Source organism: Aquila chrysaetos, chromosome 2, assembly GCF_900496995.4.
Source record: "Aquila chrysaetos chrysaetos chromosome 2, bAquChr1.4, whole genome shotgun sequence".
Lineage (NCBI taxonomy): Eukaryota > Metazoa > Chordata > Aves > Accipitriformes > Accipitridae > Aquila > Aquila chrysaetos.
The window spans coordinates 57,145,653-57,165,941 of NC_044005.1; the positions used below are offsets into that span (position 1 = coordinate 57,145,653).

Consider the following 20,289-nt stretch of genomic DNA (forward strand, 5'->3'; position numbering starts at 1 on the left):
CGTACAGCCACTGTGCAAATATGATACTAGTCACTATCTCAGATGACTCAAATACACTGTAACAGCTCTAATATCGCTCTGGGTGATAACAGAAGTTACTTCATTCCTGCTTCCCAGAACTGACTGTCTCAAAGTCACAGGGGACTTCCAGCTTTCACCCAGCAGCAGCACGATGTAGAAGCAACTCTTGATAATCCCCATTGGGACTTACCCACCAGGGCGTGTTAGTAGATGTCCCCATTGTTTCTTAAATGGGTAGGGATTTATTTCTATGCTTGTGGGATACTGCAAGCTACAAGAAACTTTTAAACAAAAGCTCCATTATTACCAGGGGGAGTATTTTGAAACAAACTATGCAGATTTTCATACATTTGTGGGTGGGTAAGACCAAAAAGTCTATAAACTTCTTGACACGATTGAGTCAGTCTGCTTGTGATGTGCAGGGAATTTTGTCAAGGTCACTCACTCCTGTCAACTTCGCTAGGTATAGCTTCTACAGCTGTGATGCTATACTTACAAGATAAACACTTCTCTTTCAAATTCTGTTTCCCAACAACTGCAGTTACTACACAATGTCATGATGCTATCTGCCTGCTTGAATCTCCTCTGCTGCAGCAAAAGGAGGACAGCAGCAAGGGAGAAGCCTCATCTCCTTTGGTTCCTCTTTGCTAGCAAGTTAACTTTCTGAGTTTTACTGCCAAAATCAAACTACTAGAAACTGTCCTTCTTTCTTCTGTACCAGTGCAAGAAAAATTAAAATAGGTTGAAAACAGAAAACCAATTATAATTTTGCAAACTACTCATTCTACATTATATTAGATAATGGCAAGACCAACAACAGATGTTTTTGAACTGTACAGCCTAGCAATAATAATACAAACTGACAATTGACAACCATCTCATAGCACTATCTATCAAATTGGAGGACTACAGGAGCCTTTTGCAGTAAGAATTTAAGCCTTTAATTTTTCAGTTCTCTGGCTCACCTTTCAGCTAAGGAAGTATGTTTTCTTTAAAAGCTGATTGCTTTTCCACAGACCTGTGTGACCTAAGCTTACAGGTTAAAGTTCAGTGTCCACTTGTGTAAATTGTCTGCAAGACTCCGAACTGACAATCGTGCCCCGACCAGGTCAAGCATGCAGAGTTAGAGGTCATCTTTCCAGAGCAGGGCTATGCCATGCTGCCCAGATAAGAGCAGAAAGTATTTTTAACAATGTAAATGTTAAAAATACACATTTAAATGTATTTAAAAGTTCATCATGTTCTGGAGAACTTCAGACACCTAAATCTGATAGCATTGAAACTTTGTTACAAAATCAAAAGGCTGCATGCTTCCATTGTTTCTTGTGTTTTTTTTTAAATCTAACATCCCAAGGAATTCCCATTTGTGGATGCAGGCAAGAATCCTACCAATGTAGTCTCAAATGCAGGCCGTGGAGAGGAAGTCTGAGCCATACATCATTCGGCAGAACCTGGTCCGTAATTAAAACTTTGTCTACTGATGACAGGTGTGAAGAATTCCTTTCTTCAGTGCTCCACATATTGGATTTTTTATTACTTAAGACACACGATTAGTCTTGTGGGATGGAGACTGCATAAAATGCATTATTGCTGGCTACCATGTCACATCCAAGACTCAGTAAAAAATACCTGATTTTTTTGTTCCTTATTTTAAAAAGTCGTATTTAAAAAATAATGCAGATTCTCCTTTACTAATTTATTTACAACATTTACTGCTAGTGTAAGCGAAGCAAAACTCCATTCTGACAATGGACTGGGGCAAAGGTATTCTTTCTGCGATGACTTCAAACACCAGTTGGAGGTTTCACATAATTTCTTACTAAACATCATCAAAAGACATTTTAGCTAAAAGAGGGTATTGCTGAATATTTCATTCAGCCATGTGCTCAATGTATGCAATGTACATGTAAAAGTTACATACTCTCAAGTTCTCTGTCCTCTTCAAGATACTTCGAAGAACACACTACAAAATAAATCACAGAAATGGCCTGTTACAGTCCATAGAATACACTTACCAGTACGCTGGTATACAAAGCTGGAAAAACTGATCCTGTAGCAGTATTTCAAGGCAAGCACATTATATAAAAATTATTAGGTAGGTTGGCATTACTTTCAGACTTCACATAATAATAATCATTATTTTTTTAAACACCTACTCTGGATTATCTTGGATATCTGTTACCTAACAACAGTGGTGTTCCCACAGCCATTTCAGCAGCTCAGCTATGACTGTACACACATCTTTCATAACCTCGTTGGTGGTTTTAATCTACCTCCAACAATTATTGTTCTAATAAATATTTCTTGCAAATGAAAAAAATCATTGTAGTAATCATGCAATAATATTTTTTTACATACTATAAAAACACCAAAATAAAGCTTCTGGCTTTTCTGCGATCTTAAACAAGGGCATGAAGTTGTCTTGGAAGAGCAATACCTACCTGTTAAAAAAACATTACAGGTAAACCATCATTAACCTTTACTGGCTATTGGAACAATGCTTGCTTAAGTTCCATGTTTAGCCAGATCAAATTGATACTTGGCACCAATATGATGTTTTTTGTGTTCAAACAGCACGTGGGCATTACTCCTTCCACTACTACTGCATCTTGTCCAGTAGTAAAAAAACATTATATGACAGTGATTATTATTTGTATTAGAGAGTGCATGCAAGTGCCGGTCATGAAGCTACTGTATGAGGACAAAACAAGCGTTCCTGTCTCAGGGAGCTCACAACGGGTGTACAGGAAGGTGACAGACGGATGCAGATAGACTGGAGGGTGTAATGAAACACTGGGACAGTTTTCATTAATGCAATAGGTACAACTCATAGCACACCAGTAGCTTAAAATACTGAACTTGTGTAGACATCAAAGCCAAAGGGTTTTAATGAGGGATGCAGAAGACACCTACGAGGGAATTTTTCAGAAATCTACGCAACAGGTCTTCGGGAGCAATGTGCAATTGGAAACAGAGCATAAAAATGCTTATTTGGAAATCTAAAAGGGGGTGGGTGGGGTGTGTAGGGGTTGACCTGGTGGGACAATCAGACAAGGAGATAACTTAGATAACTTCTTGATTTGAGTAAGAGGGATGGGGTAACAGCAGGCTTTGGCAGTGATGTGCAAGTGAAGAGAGCAGCTTTACACCTAATGCAACAGAGATGGCAGAGCCAGGGCAGTTAACACAAAGCAGGAAGCAACAAGTCAAAACAAGAAACTAACAAACAACCTACTCTGCAACTTTCTGAATGGCTGTGAAATGTAAGTTGTCTAGCTGTCAAGGACAGAAAAAGAGATGACACCATAATTCACATCAGTATGATGAGGCTGGATTAGACTGTAAATTGCATGACCAGGCAGGAAAAACAGTGAGAGATGCTGCAGAAGAACAAAGACTGGGACAGAGCCAACACAGGAGGTTTTAAGAAGGACATCCAAGTCAAAGCTGCTGACTAAGCACAATCTGACCAACAAACAGGACAGCAGAAGCAGAAAGGAAACTATGAGGGGTATAGAGCTGGGGATGCTCAGTCACGTTGAGGCTGAAGCAACAGCTCTTTATCCATGAGGTGTCAGAGATGCAGACTAAGCTTTTTGGCAAAAGGCTACTTCTATTCTCACCCTTGTGCAAAAGGCACATCAGAAACCAAAGCCTCTGAACGCAATTGGTAGCGCAAGTAAATCCCAACCATTCTTACCCATGCAACCGTTACGGAGAAGACAGGTGGGGTTTTTGGAAGAAGTGTCCATCTGTGAAACAATGGTTAGATGGAACAGAAACACACAGACTCGCAAAGCACACAAAACCCCACTTTGAAAACCCACCAATATGCTCTAGCTCGCGCTTTCCATGTTGTCACCTGAAATACTTGAAATCCTCCAAGGTCCAGCAGGAGGAAAAAGTAAGAGGGCATTTAGCTTCACAATGCAGTAAACCAGCTTTTGCTCAGACGACACGTCTATAGGATCGTCACACAAGAAATAATGAATCTCAACAAGTGGCATCAGCGTGGCATGCCAGAATACTTTAAGAAGAGGGCAAAACCTAAGAGAACCACTCCATCGATTCTGTTTTCCATAAGGCTTCATTCTATTTTGATAGACACATACCCATGAATATCCTTGTGGGCATTTTAAAAGCTGTAATTTCAACTCTGAGGTTTTGCAAGCTTTGTTTTGTGTGGTGTATGATATCATAAACATCCTGAATATAATTACAACTGCAATTTTGTGGGCTATATTTTTCCTCTTGGTAGCCCAAAGCCAATGTTTACAAAAACTTTTCAGCACGCTTATTTGATTTGAACTTTTTATTATTATTACAAATGTATATTATTTTATTAAAAAAATTCACACTGAAGCAAAGTCAATTCCATTTCATTACAACCAAGAATATAAAATAAATGCAATGAACTCATAGTTTAGTTTTAACAGTCATTTCAAGAGTGACATCAGGACAACTTAAAAGCAGTAAACTCTCAGCTCTAGAATGAGAAACAAGTATTTTGCTTTGTGGTTTTGCTAGCCCATTGGCATGGGCACTGCCAAATGTGGCCACCACAGATCTAGAGCGGCAAAGTTTTGTGGCAGCATGAGGCGCATACACAATAATTTCCAATGAAAAACTACAAAAATGAAAGATGCGTGCATGAAATTATTAGAAAAAAAATAACTGAATAGAGACAGGCACACTTCCACAAATAGTAAACATGGGAAAATACAACTAGAACAATTTGAAAAGTTACTACCTTACATATATAAAAAGTTCTTTAAATTGCTGTTAAAAAGGACATGTTCTGTCCAGATTTTGTGTAATACTTTTTAGTGTCTACACAAGACAAATTTTTAAAAAAATTAAATAGTATTAATTTACTACTAAATATTTAGGAGATAACAGTGCATTAAGGACTTTTTTTTTTTTTTTTTCATATAGTAATACACATCGCTCCTGTCTGGCGACATTTTTAGAAGATTACGTATGGCCTTATGTACAATACATTTATTTAATCCTAAAACAATTCTTTGCTTAATGGTGTTAAAGTACCATTCCTGAAGATTATGAAGGGGAACTAAGCTTATTATGTTTATATAAAATATTATACACATTTGAACACTTCTAGCTTCCCGCCACCCCTCCCGCTACAAATGCTCTTCCCTCCCCCTCCCCAGATACAGTGTCACAGATACAGTGCAGGACTCGCAGCTTTCCCTATATTTTTTCCTTCATTGTGCAGTTTGTGCTACATAAACTTCACCAATGCGGACCAGGCTGCTCATCCCATTCATTCCCCACGCGTTTGTTTCCTCTGAGCTACGGTGGGAAAAGCTGTCCTTAGCGGCCCGCTCTCCCACCGGGCGACCAGGACGGAGAAGACAGCTCTGCCGGCGTCACCCGCCTCTCTCGGTGCCGGCGTGGAACACTTTGGTGAGGGCGTAAAGGTTATGGGCAGACACAGAGCTATGAGTACTAACGAAACTGCACAGGTAAAAAAACAACATAAAAATGACGTGGTCCTGGCTTCCCAGGACACACCGCACGGTTCACTTCTGCAAGCGGAGCGTTTTCCCCTCACGGGATGACCCCTGCAAAGCAAGGCGTCTTCCACTATGACTGCCGCCCAACCCGGGCAACGCGCGTCAAGCTCCCAAGAAAAGGCAAATTATTTCACCACCAGGAAGGAACTAGAAGAGTGCGCACAGCCTACGTTTCACAGCAAATGCTTTTGCTTTTATTTGCTCTCCTCCCAGTTGTAAGTTTGAAGGCAACGGAGGAAGCCAGCTCGGCTTCGCGTGTGCACACGAAAGCTAGATACGAGCGGCATGCCGTCATCTATCAGACCTAACCAAGGCAGAAATGCCAGTTCAGCTTAGAGAGAGGTCGTGGCAGTCGCCCTAGAAGCTGGAAGCTCACTCAATTAAAGCACCTCACGTTGCTGTGAAGTTTCACACTCTACATACAGATTAATCTACACCATGATTTTTGCCTTATTGGCAAAAGAGCCCACCTTAATTAACCGTATGGCAATACATCTCCCTGCCACCTCCTGACATTATATGAATTTTGATGATCAGCTGCAGGTCACAGTAGGGAGAAGAAAAGTCAGATAACTGTAATGGAAAAGACAAAAGGATTTTGAGAGAACAGAAGGGTGAAAAGAACAGGAGGGGACAAAAATTACTCTGCCAAAGGTTAATTTCCAGAAACGTGACATTCAAGTCACAAAAATGTAAAATAAATGTTACTTTACGGCATTGGCCAAATTTCCGTTAGCTCAAAGGTACCTCATCCTAACATCAGTAAGAGGTGAGACATTCCACTTATGGAAAGAATGTAACCCCAGACTCATTGAAATAAAGTAGAGGAACAATTAAAATCTGTTCTTTCAAACAGGCTACTAGGGTATGTGTAATATGTAGCATTTCAAGGGTTACACATTGAAAGTATCCTTTGGGAGACTATTTTTCCCCAGAAATAATTTCTTCCTTCAAATTTGCTTCATTTCATTTTCACCACCTTCTTACCCATTTGATGACAAAAGCCGGTTTTAGTTGCTTTTTCAGAGAAGCTGGGTGTTGTCAAAAACCACATGATGGTAGGTACAGCCAAAGCAAGCCAACTGCTCACAAAAGGTATGAAAACAACACAGGTTTGAGGAGGAAGAGGGCACTAAAGGTGATCGGGAGATCAAATCCAGTAGGAACACGTATGTGTCTAGCTGTGATGAAAAGCATTCTCCTCAGAGCAAACAGATTACTCATCTTGCTAGGTCTGATCGCAACTTCGGTGTGAACGTGTACGGATGCAGGACAGAAGAGAACACACTGCAGTAAAAAAGCCTGTAACGTTAAGCATTTACATATCAACTCTTCTCACTTCACCTCTTCTCTGGACACCAGTTGTAGAAGCTTGCTGATGTTACATTGCTAGTAGCTTTCTAAATGCATTTCTCAAGGTTTTCTGCAACAAGAGCCAGCCTTATTTCTGAAGGCTGAAGGAAAAATGAAGCTGTCCCAAATTATATGTTGTGTCTCTCCAAATAACTGTGGTTGCAGAAGTTGGACAATAATCCTCTGATTATGCTTCTGAACTCTTGCTTATTTACTGGGGATTTTCTGCCAGCTACCCATCCACTTACAGTCCTTAGGCACAATCAAAACATGTTTGCTCTAGGGAAAAAGAAACATTTCAGTGCAATCAAGCGCATCTGGTGTAACTAATCTGGGTTAATCACAGCAATGTGAGGGACACAGAATATGCATTATAAACATGAAAAAGGAACAATTTTCAACATGCTTTTCAAACTGCACAATAATTTCTCTTAAGTATTAATTCTAACACAAAATGATTAAATGCATTTGTTTTTGCAAGTCTTAGTATTTCTGTCACCTTTATATTCAGAAAACTGACTCAGGAATGTGAAAGAAAGCTAAATTTATAGAACTCTCACATACATTAATCAGCTGCTTAACAGAAAAACAAGCCCGCCATCCACATTCCTACTGAGACTTGAGGGCAGTAAGTACATTTTCCTGACTATTTTGGTGTCCAGCCTGGGAAGACATTCCATTCTTCTGTTCCAACAGATCCTGAAAGCATCTCCTTTTTATGTGACTGTCCTGGTTTCATTTAAAATAACGCTTAATTTAAAACTAGTCAGAGCATGATCACTGTGATTTCAAGAATTCAATGTGAATGAGTTAAGAAATATCAGCAATCTTCTGTTTGGCGTTCAGTCCAGTAGCATGAAGCATACTCGTCGCTGCAGAGACTTGGGTGGTTTTTTTTCTTTTTTCCTTTTTCCTTTTTTAAATTTTATTTATTTTTTAAATTTTTTATTTTTAAGACCTCGCCTGAAAACTAGACTAATAAAAACAGAATAGTAAAATACTCTGGAACAGTAAAATTTTGCTGTTCTTGACATCCATGAGCAAAACAGTAATATCCTGTGAAAATAACATAGTGCTTTAAAAAGGTGCAATATACCTGTATAGCTAAACTGGCTTGCCTAGTATAAAACTAACTATATACAAGCTTGAAAGCCTGGGAGTTCAAGATTTTAAAACTTTAAAATCCCATCAAAGAGATTGAAAAGACAGATTTATGGCAATCACTACAGCATAAGGAAGGTGCACCAGGAATCCTTCAAAATTCCAAAGGTTAAAGAAGTTAAGTGCTGGGTTCAGATCAGAAGGGTTCATTAGAGTAACCACAATGGAGCACATGCAAGGGGAGAGAGGAAGGAAAACTTCACGAGAATCTCCTTTATGGCAATAAAGGGATGGGGGGCGGGAAGTCTTCAGTGAGTGAAGTTTTCCTTTTGTCATTGTGAATTTCAATTCTGCATCATAGTTTGTATTTTTGGTTCTTCTCATCGTTATGAACTTCATATTGCTGGAGTCTTCTGGCTTTTAGTCCGTTCCTTTCTGAGTACAGCCTGTTAGCCCTCTCAGTACCTGTGAGACTGATGAGATTGGTGATACTGGGAGCTCTGCTGAGACGACGTGGAATAGCCCATTGTACTCTGGGACTGAGAAGATCCCTGAATGTTGCTTTGGTAACTCAGGCGTGAGCTGGAGTGCTGCAGGAAAAGAGAGTGGGATCAGGGGAATGAAAACCAGCCTGTTAGGACTATGCAGCTCAGGAAACTTTTAACCTCTCCGAAGCTCATTAAAATGTGACTGTTGGAGAAGCTGACTAAACAGTGTTACTGTTTAAGGTCCCATAAAAGAAGTAATCAATCTGACCTGCAATCAGCCTTAACACAGCACACAAAATACACAAGGTCACTGGCAGACACCTACAAGTACAGCATGTACACACCCGTTTTTTGAAGGAAAAATACACAAGATCTGAGAGCAGACTCCATTTCAAAATTCAGCCGTTTCTTAAAATTACGTCTATCATTCTTGTGAGTGCTATTAATGCAAAAACAAACTGCTAAGGTCACAAACACCCTTTCTGAGATAGATATTACTAAATGTTACAGAGAAACAATTTATTCTGTTCCTGGGAAAAAGACAACCATGACCTAAGAGTTAATCAATTTTTCTAAATGAAAAAATGTCCAGTAGGATAAAATAATAAAATTTTAGGCGTCTTTCAACCTGCTGCCTTATCTACTGGAAGCAAGGACAACTGCTTAAAGATGGGCATGTGTATGTGCAATAAGCTAACATTCATTTTCCTGAATGTTTTTTTTTCCCCTCCACTGTTTGGGATGTTAGCTCAGTGGACCCCAATCTCAGCAAGCCAAATTCATGGATCATTTGTAACCTCCAGCCTGCTGAATTTGCCCTTTTATTACCATATCCATTCCCTGCCCAGAATTAATAATGAGCTGCAATAATGTAAAGCTGCAAAAAACTGCAAGCTGCAAAATCACTTTGCGTGAAATGTACTGCTCAATGCATAGGAGACTCTCTAGCAAGGTAAACCCCATCCCAATCCACAAGAAAGGAGAGCCTACAAAAACAAACTCCAAAACTATTTGCAGTCAGCAAACAGTTTGCTTCCAGCCAAGTTAAGTACAGGGTTAGGTAGCCATTCAATAGAGTTCTGTTCACTCCCTAGTTGATGGTTCTACTTGGTTATGCCCAAGGGTCATCAGCAAGACTGTGGCCAACAGCAATCACCTGGGAAAGTGTTAAGAACCTACATTCTGATTAAATATCAGGAGTTACAGAAAGCCTCTGGAGAAGTTTGAGTTCTGAATGGAAATCCCATGGAGACAGTGGGTCTGTGAGAACGCCACATCCTCCACAGACCAAGAATCGGCTCAGTGAAGGCAATAGCTCAGTCAGTGGTCTCATCTAACCACTGGATCCCAACCAGGAAAGCTGTGAAAGTCTCCTGACAACTTTTCAGCTGGATGATGGAGAGCGAGAACCTAAAGGCAGCATAAACCACTTCTGCCCTTCGTTTCTGTACGTAGCTTTATACCTTTAATTTTACATAAATTGTAAAACATACTAAACCCTAAATTTATCACATTACTTTTTCTGTGTTCTGTCTGATGTAAGAATATGAAGGCTGCTTTCAAGACGAAGCACAGTGAGGCTAAACAGAGAAACATAACAGTACAATCTTGCAGACCTCTGTATCTTAATATAATATCAATGTAACTAATAGTTGTACGGACTGACTTTACTTGTTTGTAAGGGTCAGTTTGGGAGATAACAGCTCAGCACACTGGCTTTGGAATGGACGTCTCCCAGCGGCACGTATGCTGTTAATAACCAGATTATGCTTGGCCTGCATGGTTAGATTGTTAAGAGAGCATCTGAAACCTGGAATTTGTCTCAAAATTCTGAAAGTTTTTGCAACTTCTAAACAGAAAAGAAAAAGAATTGTGATAAATGCTATGACTTTATAGGAACTCATTCTGGATGAAAAGCATCAGCTCACCAGGCTGAGCAAAACACCCAAGGCGACATAAGGAATGCTCAGTAAAATTCAACAAGGAATTTGCACTGTCATTTGTGGAAGTAACATATATGGAGGTTGGTGAACTACAAAAGAAAATTTCAACAGAGGCTTTAGATCACAAGCTCAATGAAACTCAAAAGCAAAGGGAATCTTCTTCCTACTTCTGAATAAGATATAATGGAGTAAAATTAATGCCATAAGACTACAAGAATGCATTAACTTGCTCATGCTTATTTTTGTTCCACAGAAGAGAATTTGTTTTTAACGAAGTCAGACTTGGACAAATTGCAGACATTCCTTTCCAGAACAGAAGAGAGTCAGCTAGAATTTAAGGGCAGATAGCCAAACGCAAGTGTAAAAACGGATAATCAGACCATACAATTTAGCGAGTGACGTAAAGGAAACATACAGATCATCATTTTGATGTCTGTGCTTTTAAAGTTTAGAAGGAAAGAGTCGTAGGAGGTAAAAAAAAATAAATCTAACTATCTGAAAAAAAAATTATATTTAGACTGCTAGCAACTTGTAAGGGGGAAGTTTGCCAACAATTCAGAGAGCTGTGTAAGGATTCTATAATGGATATCATCAAACGCAGCACACCAGTCCTCAAAATACAGACCAAAACAGGCCAGCCATAAATACTGTGTAGTCAGACAGCTATAGTGATCTGTCCAGACCTCAAGCCTGTCTGGAACTTTTCAAAAAAGAAACCTAGTTGTCTTTACCCTTAAATTGCCCTCAATGCCTTCATGATCATTTGTAATTAAAAGAGTAAAACAGAAATGGGAGAAAAATGTCTGGCACTGAGAAATCAATTGTCTGTGGAGAAGGTCTGGAGGGCTAAGTCAAGGCAACTTCAGTGCTGGGTTTTTTAAAAGCTACTTATTTTAAGTTTAAAGCAGCCTGAAAAGACCATTCTCCAAGGTGGTATCCTGTCGAAGGCTAGTAGCAGACAGAATCCCTAACATCTTTTAAAATCCACCTTTAATAGCTACCTTTTTCTTATTCTGCTTTCAACTCATTACTGTCCCAGCAAGTATAAACTCACAAGTATTGAAGATCCTGGTTAATTCAATGTTTTCTACATTCAGTGTAAGTCACTTTTTCAGTGGAAAATATAATTCTAGTAAGCAAAGACAAGTATGCAAATCCAAAAATAATTCAGTGATACTGCTTTTACTTATGAATGCTACTATACTGGAAAACATGAGATCTGTTCAACTTTGGTCACATTAGAAACAACGTGTGTCTTTGTGCCCTACTTCAGCGTGAATCATGCCGATGAACCAAAACATCATTCCTGTGCTAACATGCATTTTTTCTTTAACATTAGAAGTAGACTTAGCAAGATACTAGAATAAACTACAGAACCGCTCCACACACGCGATGATATGAGGCAAAATGAAGCAGGAATCAAATGAGACAACCTGGTTCTAACTTTGCTTCTGCTTCTCAGGACCTTCTCAGATCTGCTTCTCACACAGGATTTAGTATTGCCAAGAGCCGAGCATCCTGAACTCGATCCAACGCAGCATTTACGTGCATGAAATAGTTCCACTGGCTTCAGTAAGATTACTCTCAAGCATAAAGTTAAGCATATATTTAAGTGCTTTCCTGGAGTGGACTAGTCCTCAACACTTTACAGGGTGCAGCAGATATGACTCGTACTGGTATTCTATTGAAAATTACTAACCAGAGAACAAACCCTTTTTACTTTAAACCTTCAAACCCACATTTTTATCCAATATATCATAGCACGCCTGCTCAGGTTCCATGAGAAACTCATTAAAACACGACTTGTTCTTGCAGCGGGGAAGGGGGAAAACGACATTTTGGCCCTACAGGATCAGAAGCAGCAAAAATTCAAGTGGTACCTGATAATCCGAAGGCATGACAGGCCCGCCTGAGTTAGCGCCTGAAGGCCCTATGCGTGGTTTCTTGTTCGGAGGCACCTGGTTGAGGCTGGAGTCCTGGCTGTGCTGGAGCCCTGCGCCCGCGCCCCCTCCTCCCGCGCCAGCACCCCCGGCCGTCCCGTTGGTCTGGGTGCTGTTCTGCTGCTGCGGCTGCGGCTGCTGCGGCGCTGCCTGCGGCTGCTGCTGAGGTGCTGTTTGCTGCTGATGTTGATTCTGCTGCTGTTGATTCTAGGGGAAGAAGCGACACGAGACGGTCACTTGCTCTGAACCGGTTTGCGAGCTTTACGGAGTTGCCAGCCCCGGCGTCGGCGTGCCTGTGGAGGTGGCGGCAGGCCCGCCCGCTCGATGGGAAAACGCAGCCAGGCTGCGTGTTGGGAGAAACGCGTCCTCGGTACACTCTTGCACACTTTGTGGGGGTATCCCATTTGTGGTCATTTCGGTTTTTTAACAGAGCAAGCTAGACTAAAACTGGAAGGACAGTCTAGTGCCTCCTACAGCTAGCCAAGCGCTCAGAGGGGAAGATGGAAGGAACCATTTATACAGCAGTAATCGCCTAATGAACCGAATCAAAACTCCCAAAATTTCCCTGGTGCTCAGTGGCAGACGTGGTGAACCACAGTAAATTACTTTAAGTGCTTCAACAGCCTTGTTCACTCAGAATCAAAACCACTTTTCGAACTTTCACAAATGACACGTTACAATAACCCGAAGGAGGTTGGCAGCATTACTGCCAGAAAGGTAAGCAAATTGAGACCAGAGAGATGATATAATGTCTTCCAGGTTGCGACGAAATTCTGCAGCAGAACCAGAAACAGGTTTCATTACTGTTTTGCTCTCCTGTGCTTTTAAGTACCCTGTAAAGAGTAGTATACTGGGAATATAGTCCAGCACAGTGCGCTAGGTATAGGGTCAGAAAATCTTACTGAAACAGCAGAAAAGTGAAAATTGACCAGACACAAATAGTTGAAGACAAAAGAGGAGGAAACAGCTGAAGGAAGAATCTGGCAAGGGAAGGAGAAGACTAGCAAAGGAAGAGAAGCCAGACAATTAAGATGACTCTGGGACCTAGCAGGAAGAGAGACAAAGAGAAAAAGTGTCACGAAAGGGAGCAAAAAAGTTAAGAAGGGGAACACAAGCAAAAGACATTGTACTCTTCTGGCTTCAGAGGGCTACAGACTAAAAAGAGTATCAGGGAACTGGAGGGAAGGTTAGAAAACCAGCAGAGTGCAACTCTGCCCTCCACCGTTAGACAGTTACAAGGAAAGACCACCCATTTGTCTGCTTTCCAGCACTGGGGATGGCTCCTCCATCAGAGCACTAAAGCACCTCAGAGAATTACAAAGAAAAGCAATTTTGGTAGATACGTCACTTGTTCCTCATGAAAAAAACCTACAATTGTCATGGCTTGAATTAAAAAGCCTTACTACCCTCCCCCCCCAGTATGCTGTATGGAACATCTCAGGATAGTCCTTTTTTCCTAGAATATTTGCTTATATAATTATCAAAGCTTTAGTATGGCAGCCTTTTATAAAAACCTCACTTAAACAGTTTCTCAGAAATCATGACAACCAGTTGCCACTAGCATAAAGTTCCTGATGCCCCCAATCACCAAAAGGCATTTAGTTACCTCAGATAAGTGACATAAAAGATCTGTATCTATGCCATTCATCACAACGGTCTCCCAAGATACATTCAGATGAAATTTGCAATGATGTATTCATTTAAGATTGCAAAGAAGCCTTGTGTCTTCAAGGACTTAGAGGCGGCTTGCATTTCCATTTCACATTTAGCAAAACCAATAATGCATCCTCCTGCTTGTAGTCCTCAAATCCCATCTCAGTCAGATTCTGTTTCCCAGGAGATTAAAACTTCAATAACTTTAAAAGTTAATCAAGCTAGCTTGTAAAAAAAAAAAAAAAAAAAAAAAAAGAATTGTTAAGAAGCAATTTATCTTTTCAATAATGGTTTGTGCTTCACCTATACAAACAAACACCAATAATTAAGGTGGTATTTGTGCTAGAATTCCAAAATTTGTGTTTTCATAGGGGTGTTTGGATGCAAGTGAGGTGGTTGCTACTGTGAGAGCTGAAAAACTGCAATTTTGTTATATATAAACAAATATTGCAGGAACTCTCACAATTAAAGACAACAGTTTGTTGTAGGTCCCACGTTTCACACTTTGGATATTAGCACAAAATTCACCTGATTAGTCTGAGCTTGCTCTTCTGTGCAGCTACTACTGCTACTGCCTGGGTAGAGACTGAGGTCTACTCCATCAGACTCCGGCTGGGGTCTAGCTGCACCACCTTAGTGCACAAAACCAGCTTACACCAGCAAAAACATTGTCCTCGGGTCAGTCTAGTTCGTGGTGGTTCCTAAATGAATAAACTTATAAAAGGTCTACAGTTAGCAACATATTACTAAGTGTCACCTCTCGGGCACAAATTACCAAAACAAAATTCCAGTCCTACCCAGGAGTGAACCCAGCAGAAACTTGCCTAACAGAATTTGAATGAGAGAAGAAACTTCTCACTTTGTTTTACAAACACTCATTCTAGCTTTGCTGACTAACGATTAACCATTTTGAAGAATAGATGCTTATGTTAAAAGTTATTCAATTCAGATGCGAGTTCCAAATAAACAAAGAGAACTCCTCTAGGTTTCCAAAGGACTACACAGATATTTATGGTTTTAAAAACAAACCAGAAACTAACACAATGAAAAAAAAAAAATCCTTTCATTTGCAACAACATCATAAAGAAACAAAACATGGCACAGATCCAGCTTTCAGAATATCTTTTACCTTCACATATTCTACACTGTGGGAACACATTCAATGAGTAATGTGTGACCTAAATCGCCTGAAAAAAGTTTAATTTGAAGTGTGCATAAATACGTGACTGTCCCCAACAATCTCAAAGACCATTTATACAATGGTTCTTTTGAATATAAATATGCCATTGTCTCCCCCGCAACACTCCCAGGAAATAGACAGATATTTACTTTTAAATACACTGACGTAACAAAAGCCAGAGTAATTTTAATTCATAAGGTTTGTTCTTGGTTTTGAAGCTGTGAGAGTTGAAGCAAAGCTAGTAACCAAATTACACTCAAATCAGTATCATGACTTTCATTGTATTTTTGCTTAGGTGTCTGTTTCCTCTTTTTGAAAAAACTGTCTGGACACAAAAATCCAGGATGTTACTACTTGTTCTCGGTACAGAAGAATCTCCAATATCTGTTCTGAAAACAAAATTTGCTGTCTGAAATGTATTGATAGGCATACTTTTGAACTCTGCTAGTTTCTCATGCTACGCAGAAAATCTGAAAACAGGAGATGCCTGTAGTCAAATCGTTTCTCCAAAAGATTAACAGTCCTTCTCATGTAGTCCTCACATAATTACAGTTCAAGGCTGTTTTCTTCACATTTTTCTAGCTATACATTACTGTTGGTGTCTCACTGTACACTTTTAAGTGAAAATAACAAGATGTTTCATACACTATAGCACCATTGTCCAGCCTTCACAGCATGATGGGACAATCACTGCTGTCACGTAGCACAGCTGAGCTCTACACACAAAGCGGGTCAGATTATGTTGCAAACACACCAAAATTTACTATGCACGCAAACAAATTCTTGCCCGTGTCTATGGGGCTATAGGAAAGAGTACTCGGAGCAGATTGTCGCTACCAAAACAGTTCCCGCTCCTTATTACTCCTTTGCCTAAAGGCCCTTAAAACATGATCAGGAAACTGTGTGCAGATGGATTAAATGTTCTGATGTAGTGCCAGAAGCAGGCTGCCACTATTTATTTGAGACCCTAACAGCCATCTACTTTCAAACGGCTGGATGTATGCCAGTCATACAATGGAAATGCCATTCTTCTCATGTGATCACAATGTATTTTCATCATGCGATGCAGGAGGAGGTAGCAAGGTCCTCTTGGAACGATGGCAGCTGAAAGTAGGCTACTGCTGACAGAACAACCCATCCAGCTCATTCCCCACAGGTCAGGGCAAACCGTGCTGGTGATATCGCCTGAGACACCCCAAAGTCATCTGATACTTTTAATCTGTCTGGGAAGCAGTTTTAAGAGAGACTTGCCTGGAAAACACATTTTTGGTTAACTCTTCATGTTTCATTTTTCATTTGGTAGCACCATGACTCTTTCTTATTGCATACTTAAAAAAATAAAAAATTAAAAAAAAAATAGAGTTTATTATACCTTATCCCCTTTCTCTTCCGGTTCATCTTCATTGAGGAATTCTCTTTTAGGATATGGAATCTGACAGCCAGCAAATACACTGAAACACAGTAAACACTCCACAAATATGTACATACAACATACATTTACTTAATGCTATATTAAAAACAAGTGAATATAACGCAATTTAATTTCTTGTATTTCATGAGTCCTGTCTCCATAAGTGACTGGCACTGTGAGCACCCGAGGTGGTAGCAGCAGATACCAGCAGCTAGGTGTTGATCACAATGTCAGATCTCTCTGCTGTTGGCATGAGGCCATCATTTAGAAACCATGGCATGGTTGAGCACGCCTGAATACCAGAACGACCACTTGTTGATCCAGATGGCAAAATGAACAAACCCAGTGTCAGAGGTTCCACAACACCTAACTGGAACATGCATGGCTTACCAAATAAAGGGCCTGATCCAAAGAGTATTAATGTCTTATCAGCCCACCTTGGCTTACAGTGGGCTTAAATATATTTGCCAATCACAACTGCAGAGTTACTTTCAATTAGCTTCTCAGGTCTTGTCTAGAGGAAAAAAGATATCTTTTAAATTCAGCTGCTTAATGGGATTTGGAATATTCCTTAATGTTTATGGCAGATACTTTAGCATAATGTTATTCTGTAATCCATGGGGAGCTATAGCTCTGCATAGGATAGTATCAGATAAACACTAAATAGAAAATTACTGGTAGATCTTGACCAGTATCGATTTTAGATTGCTGTGCCAGCATTCAAAATACAATCAACATGACATGATTTTTTAAAGTGTGTAAGCAGTTCCTAATCTAGCTGCTATGTAGTGTCTGTCTTATCAAAACAGAAAAAGAAAAAAAACCCAACTAGTCTCAACTAGAGTCCTTTTGCACTCCAGTGGCTGTTCTCTCCTTTTAGTGGTGCCTGCTAGCTGAAGAAGCAGTGAAAGCAAAGGTAGAAGTCTCCCTGCATCCAGCTCCTACAGATCATAATGCTATGAACGACCGTGAAAAAAAATTAAAATTGGGAAGAGAAACTGGAAGAGGAAAGTCTGCCAGTAGGAATGGAATATACTATTTGAATTTTTCCTGACAATAAAATATATAGAGATATAAAATCTATACTCTCAAGCCTTCTGAACAAGGGACCTGGGGAATTTTAGGCAGTGATTGGTCTCTTCACTTTTTTCTCCTCATACTGTTACCCTGTGCAAGAGGGCATGGGAAGGGGCTATAGGTCAGAGAATTGTCCTAGTCCTAGGGAGAGGCACAATGAAACCAGGCAGTGGAGAACAGGGCTCTGTGGAGCTGTGTAAGGCAGAACAGAACAGGGCACAGATTAATTCTCTAAACAGTGCAATAGTATTGTCACACTAGCTTTGGTAGTATGTTCAGAATTACAACACTAGTCTGGTACTGGGATATTGTCCACGACCACTCAGTTTTGGCACCAGTAGATACAGACACTTCACTGCTGCACTAATAGTTTCTATTGAGCATGCCTGAGTTACTACTTCTTGTGGATATAGGTGGATATCTGTGAATTTTTCAGCTGTCGTCTCATTTCAGGGATTAGCATTTAGCAGAAAGAAGACACTCCTGAAGAGCACAGAAGAGGGAATACGTACTCTGATGTAGGCAGAGGATCCTCTTGAAAGTAGGGGTCCTGCAAAGCCTGCTCTGAGGTAATTCTCTTTGTAGGGTCCATAGTAAGAAGCTTCTGAAGCTGCAAAGCATAACATTAAAAATAGCAAAAAGCTTATCAAACTATCATTTTTCAAACTATGACTTGTATGTCTTGGATTGTGGATTGTTAAATTATGTGTGGCTTGTCCAGACAAGCCTAAGTTAGCATTCCTTGTTCAGTGAAGTTCCCAAGAACTAGAATGCGCATCTGTCAAAGCACTATGGCTGTGAAGTACTTCTCACGTAAGAAATACAGTTAAGTGTATCAGGCAATATTAATTGCTAAGGCTGAACCACTGTGCTAAAGCAACACTAAATTCAGCTATTACAGGTTCATAAAGCATCATTTCTAAATAATGGTGTTTTGTTGTGGCACATGTATAGCTTTTATACCGTTCTGTACTGCTGATACAACAGGAAAAAAGTGTCAGAAGAGACTGAACATGACCAGGACTCTCCATATCACTTTAGGGATGGAAACAATAAATCTTCATTTCTCATAATGGTGATATCCCAGAGTCAGAGCACTCTGCCACTCACACAGCTCCCAATCCCACTCTAATTGGTATTGAAATGAGAAAGAGGAGGAGCAGACCCTGCCTAGTAACCTTTCTTTCTTGCTAGGAGGAAAGCAATAATAAAATTATTAGCTAGAATGCTATTGACTGCAGCAGGCTATAAATGAGGATTACAATATACTAGTATTATAAACCAGGAATTATAGGGATAACATACCATTTTAAACAGTTACTTATTTATCACATTCTGATAAACTCACAGTAGGAAATTTGGGTGCTCAAATGACATCATACAGTATCCTGCTCTCACACAATACTCTCTTAATTCAAGTTAACAGTGAAAATAAAATTCCTTCTGCAAAGGGCATCTTAGCTCAAACTCTATCTTCCAGGCCACCAACAAAAATTCCCTGGATATTCAGCAAAAGAATGTGATTTTGGCATGGCTGTTTGGGGCTTTTTATTCCAATAAATAAAAAATGTGATATACAATTCTATATTCTCTATATATGGTACAGTAAACAGCCTCAGTAAAAGCACTCCTCCTCAACAAAGATGATTCTGTTATTTCCTTTCTCAATAGTTGTAGTTAACCCTACTTTGTAGATGAGGTCTTAAAAAATTCTCTGTACTTTTGCCACTTTCTTCCCACCTCTCCTTATTCCCGTACTTTATGGGCCATGGACCTCAACAGACTGACAGCACAACAAAGAGCCATTTGGGCTGTCTCTCCTCCTATCAATTCATTTGCAACCAGCTCCTGAACTGATTCCTGCTGCTCATCCAGAAATATACCTCAAGACAGTCCTGCATTTCTCACACCTGGAGAGTTTGCATGGCACACTTATTTACTGTGTTTTATGTTGTCAGATAACCCTTAACCCTATGTTTCTTGTGTATCTTAACAAATTCAACTTCTAATGTGCTGTTGGCTCTCTACACAGTGACCTCGCATGATACAATAAATATAGACAAGAGTTTTGGTATTCAGATCCTCCAGATGATTCCGATGTGTACCCAGTAAGTTGAGTTTAAGAAATTTTAATTATTTTTTCTTGAAGTCTCACACTTCCTATGTGAATGCTTCCCTTCCACCCACTTGGGACCAACCTATTCTGCTTCCACAGCTATTTGTGTCATCATCCAGCAGCTACTAACAAGTCAAAGAGCAATCTTTGCCCGGACCTAGAGAGGACTGCTATGCCGAATGTACAACTAGTGATGAAAACAGACCACTAGAACTCAAGCTGCACTAACAGCCTCATTAATGAGACTCCCTGTTCACAGCACTAGAAAAGTCACTTTGAACTTCATTCCTAAATTTACACAGCACTAAGTCATCACAGAGGCATCCAGAAATGATGCTGTATTAGACAGAGCAACCCTGTATTCACCTACAATGAATGACTCAACTAGGTAACCAGCAAATACATGTTTAGGGTTATTGTTTGGAATCACCCACAGAACACAGGTAGACTATTATCAGAGGGAAGAAAA

The 20,289-nt window shown here is 40.0% G+C and overlaps 1 protein-coding gene across 7 annotated transcripts in view; it reads right to left on the minus strand.

Moving 5' to 3' along the window:
* Window positions 1–6,816: 6,816 nt before the first annotated feature.
* CDK19 (cyclin dependent kinase 19) overlaps window positions 6,817–20,289 on the minus strand; it is a 127,299-nt gene continuing 113,826 nt past the window's right edge. For 3 of the 7 annotated variants that reach the window (XM_030035983.2, XM_030036021.1, XM_030035998.1), the window contains 4 exons: window positions 18,217–18,314; window positions 16,589–16,667; window positions 12,324–12,590; window positions 6,817–8,602 (listed from right to left, as the gene is read on the minus strand). In XM_030035983.2, the coding sequence (XP_029891843.1) occupies window positions 8,471–8,602; window positions 12,324–12,590; window positions 16,589–16,667; window positions 18,217–18,314 (576 nt within the window). In that variant the 3' untranslated portion in view covers window positions 6,817–8,470. Of the gene's footprint in view, window positions 8,603–12,323; window positions 12,591–13,989; window positions 14,262–14,294; window positions 14,738–16,588; window positions 16,685–18,216; window positions 18,315–20,289 lie in introns of those variants that run through there. The other 4 variants (XR_003926419.2, XR_003926420.2, XM_041127442.1 and 1 more) reach the window with 4 other exon arrangements.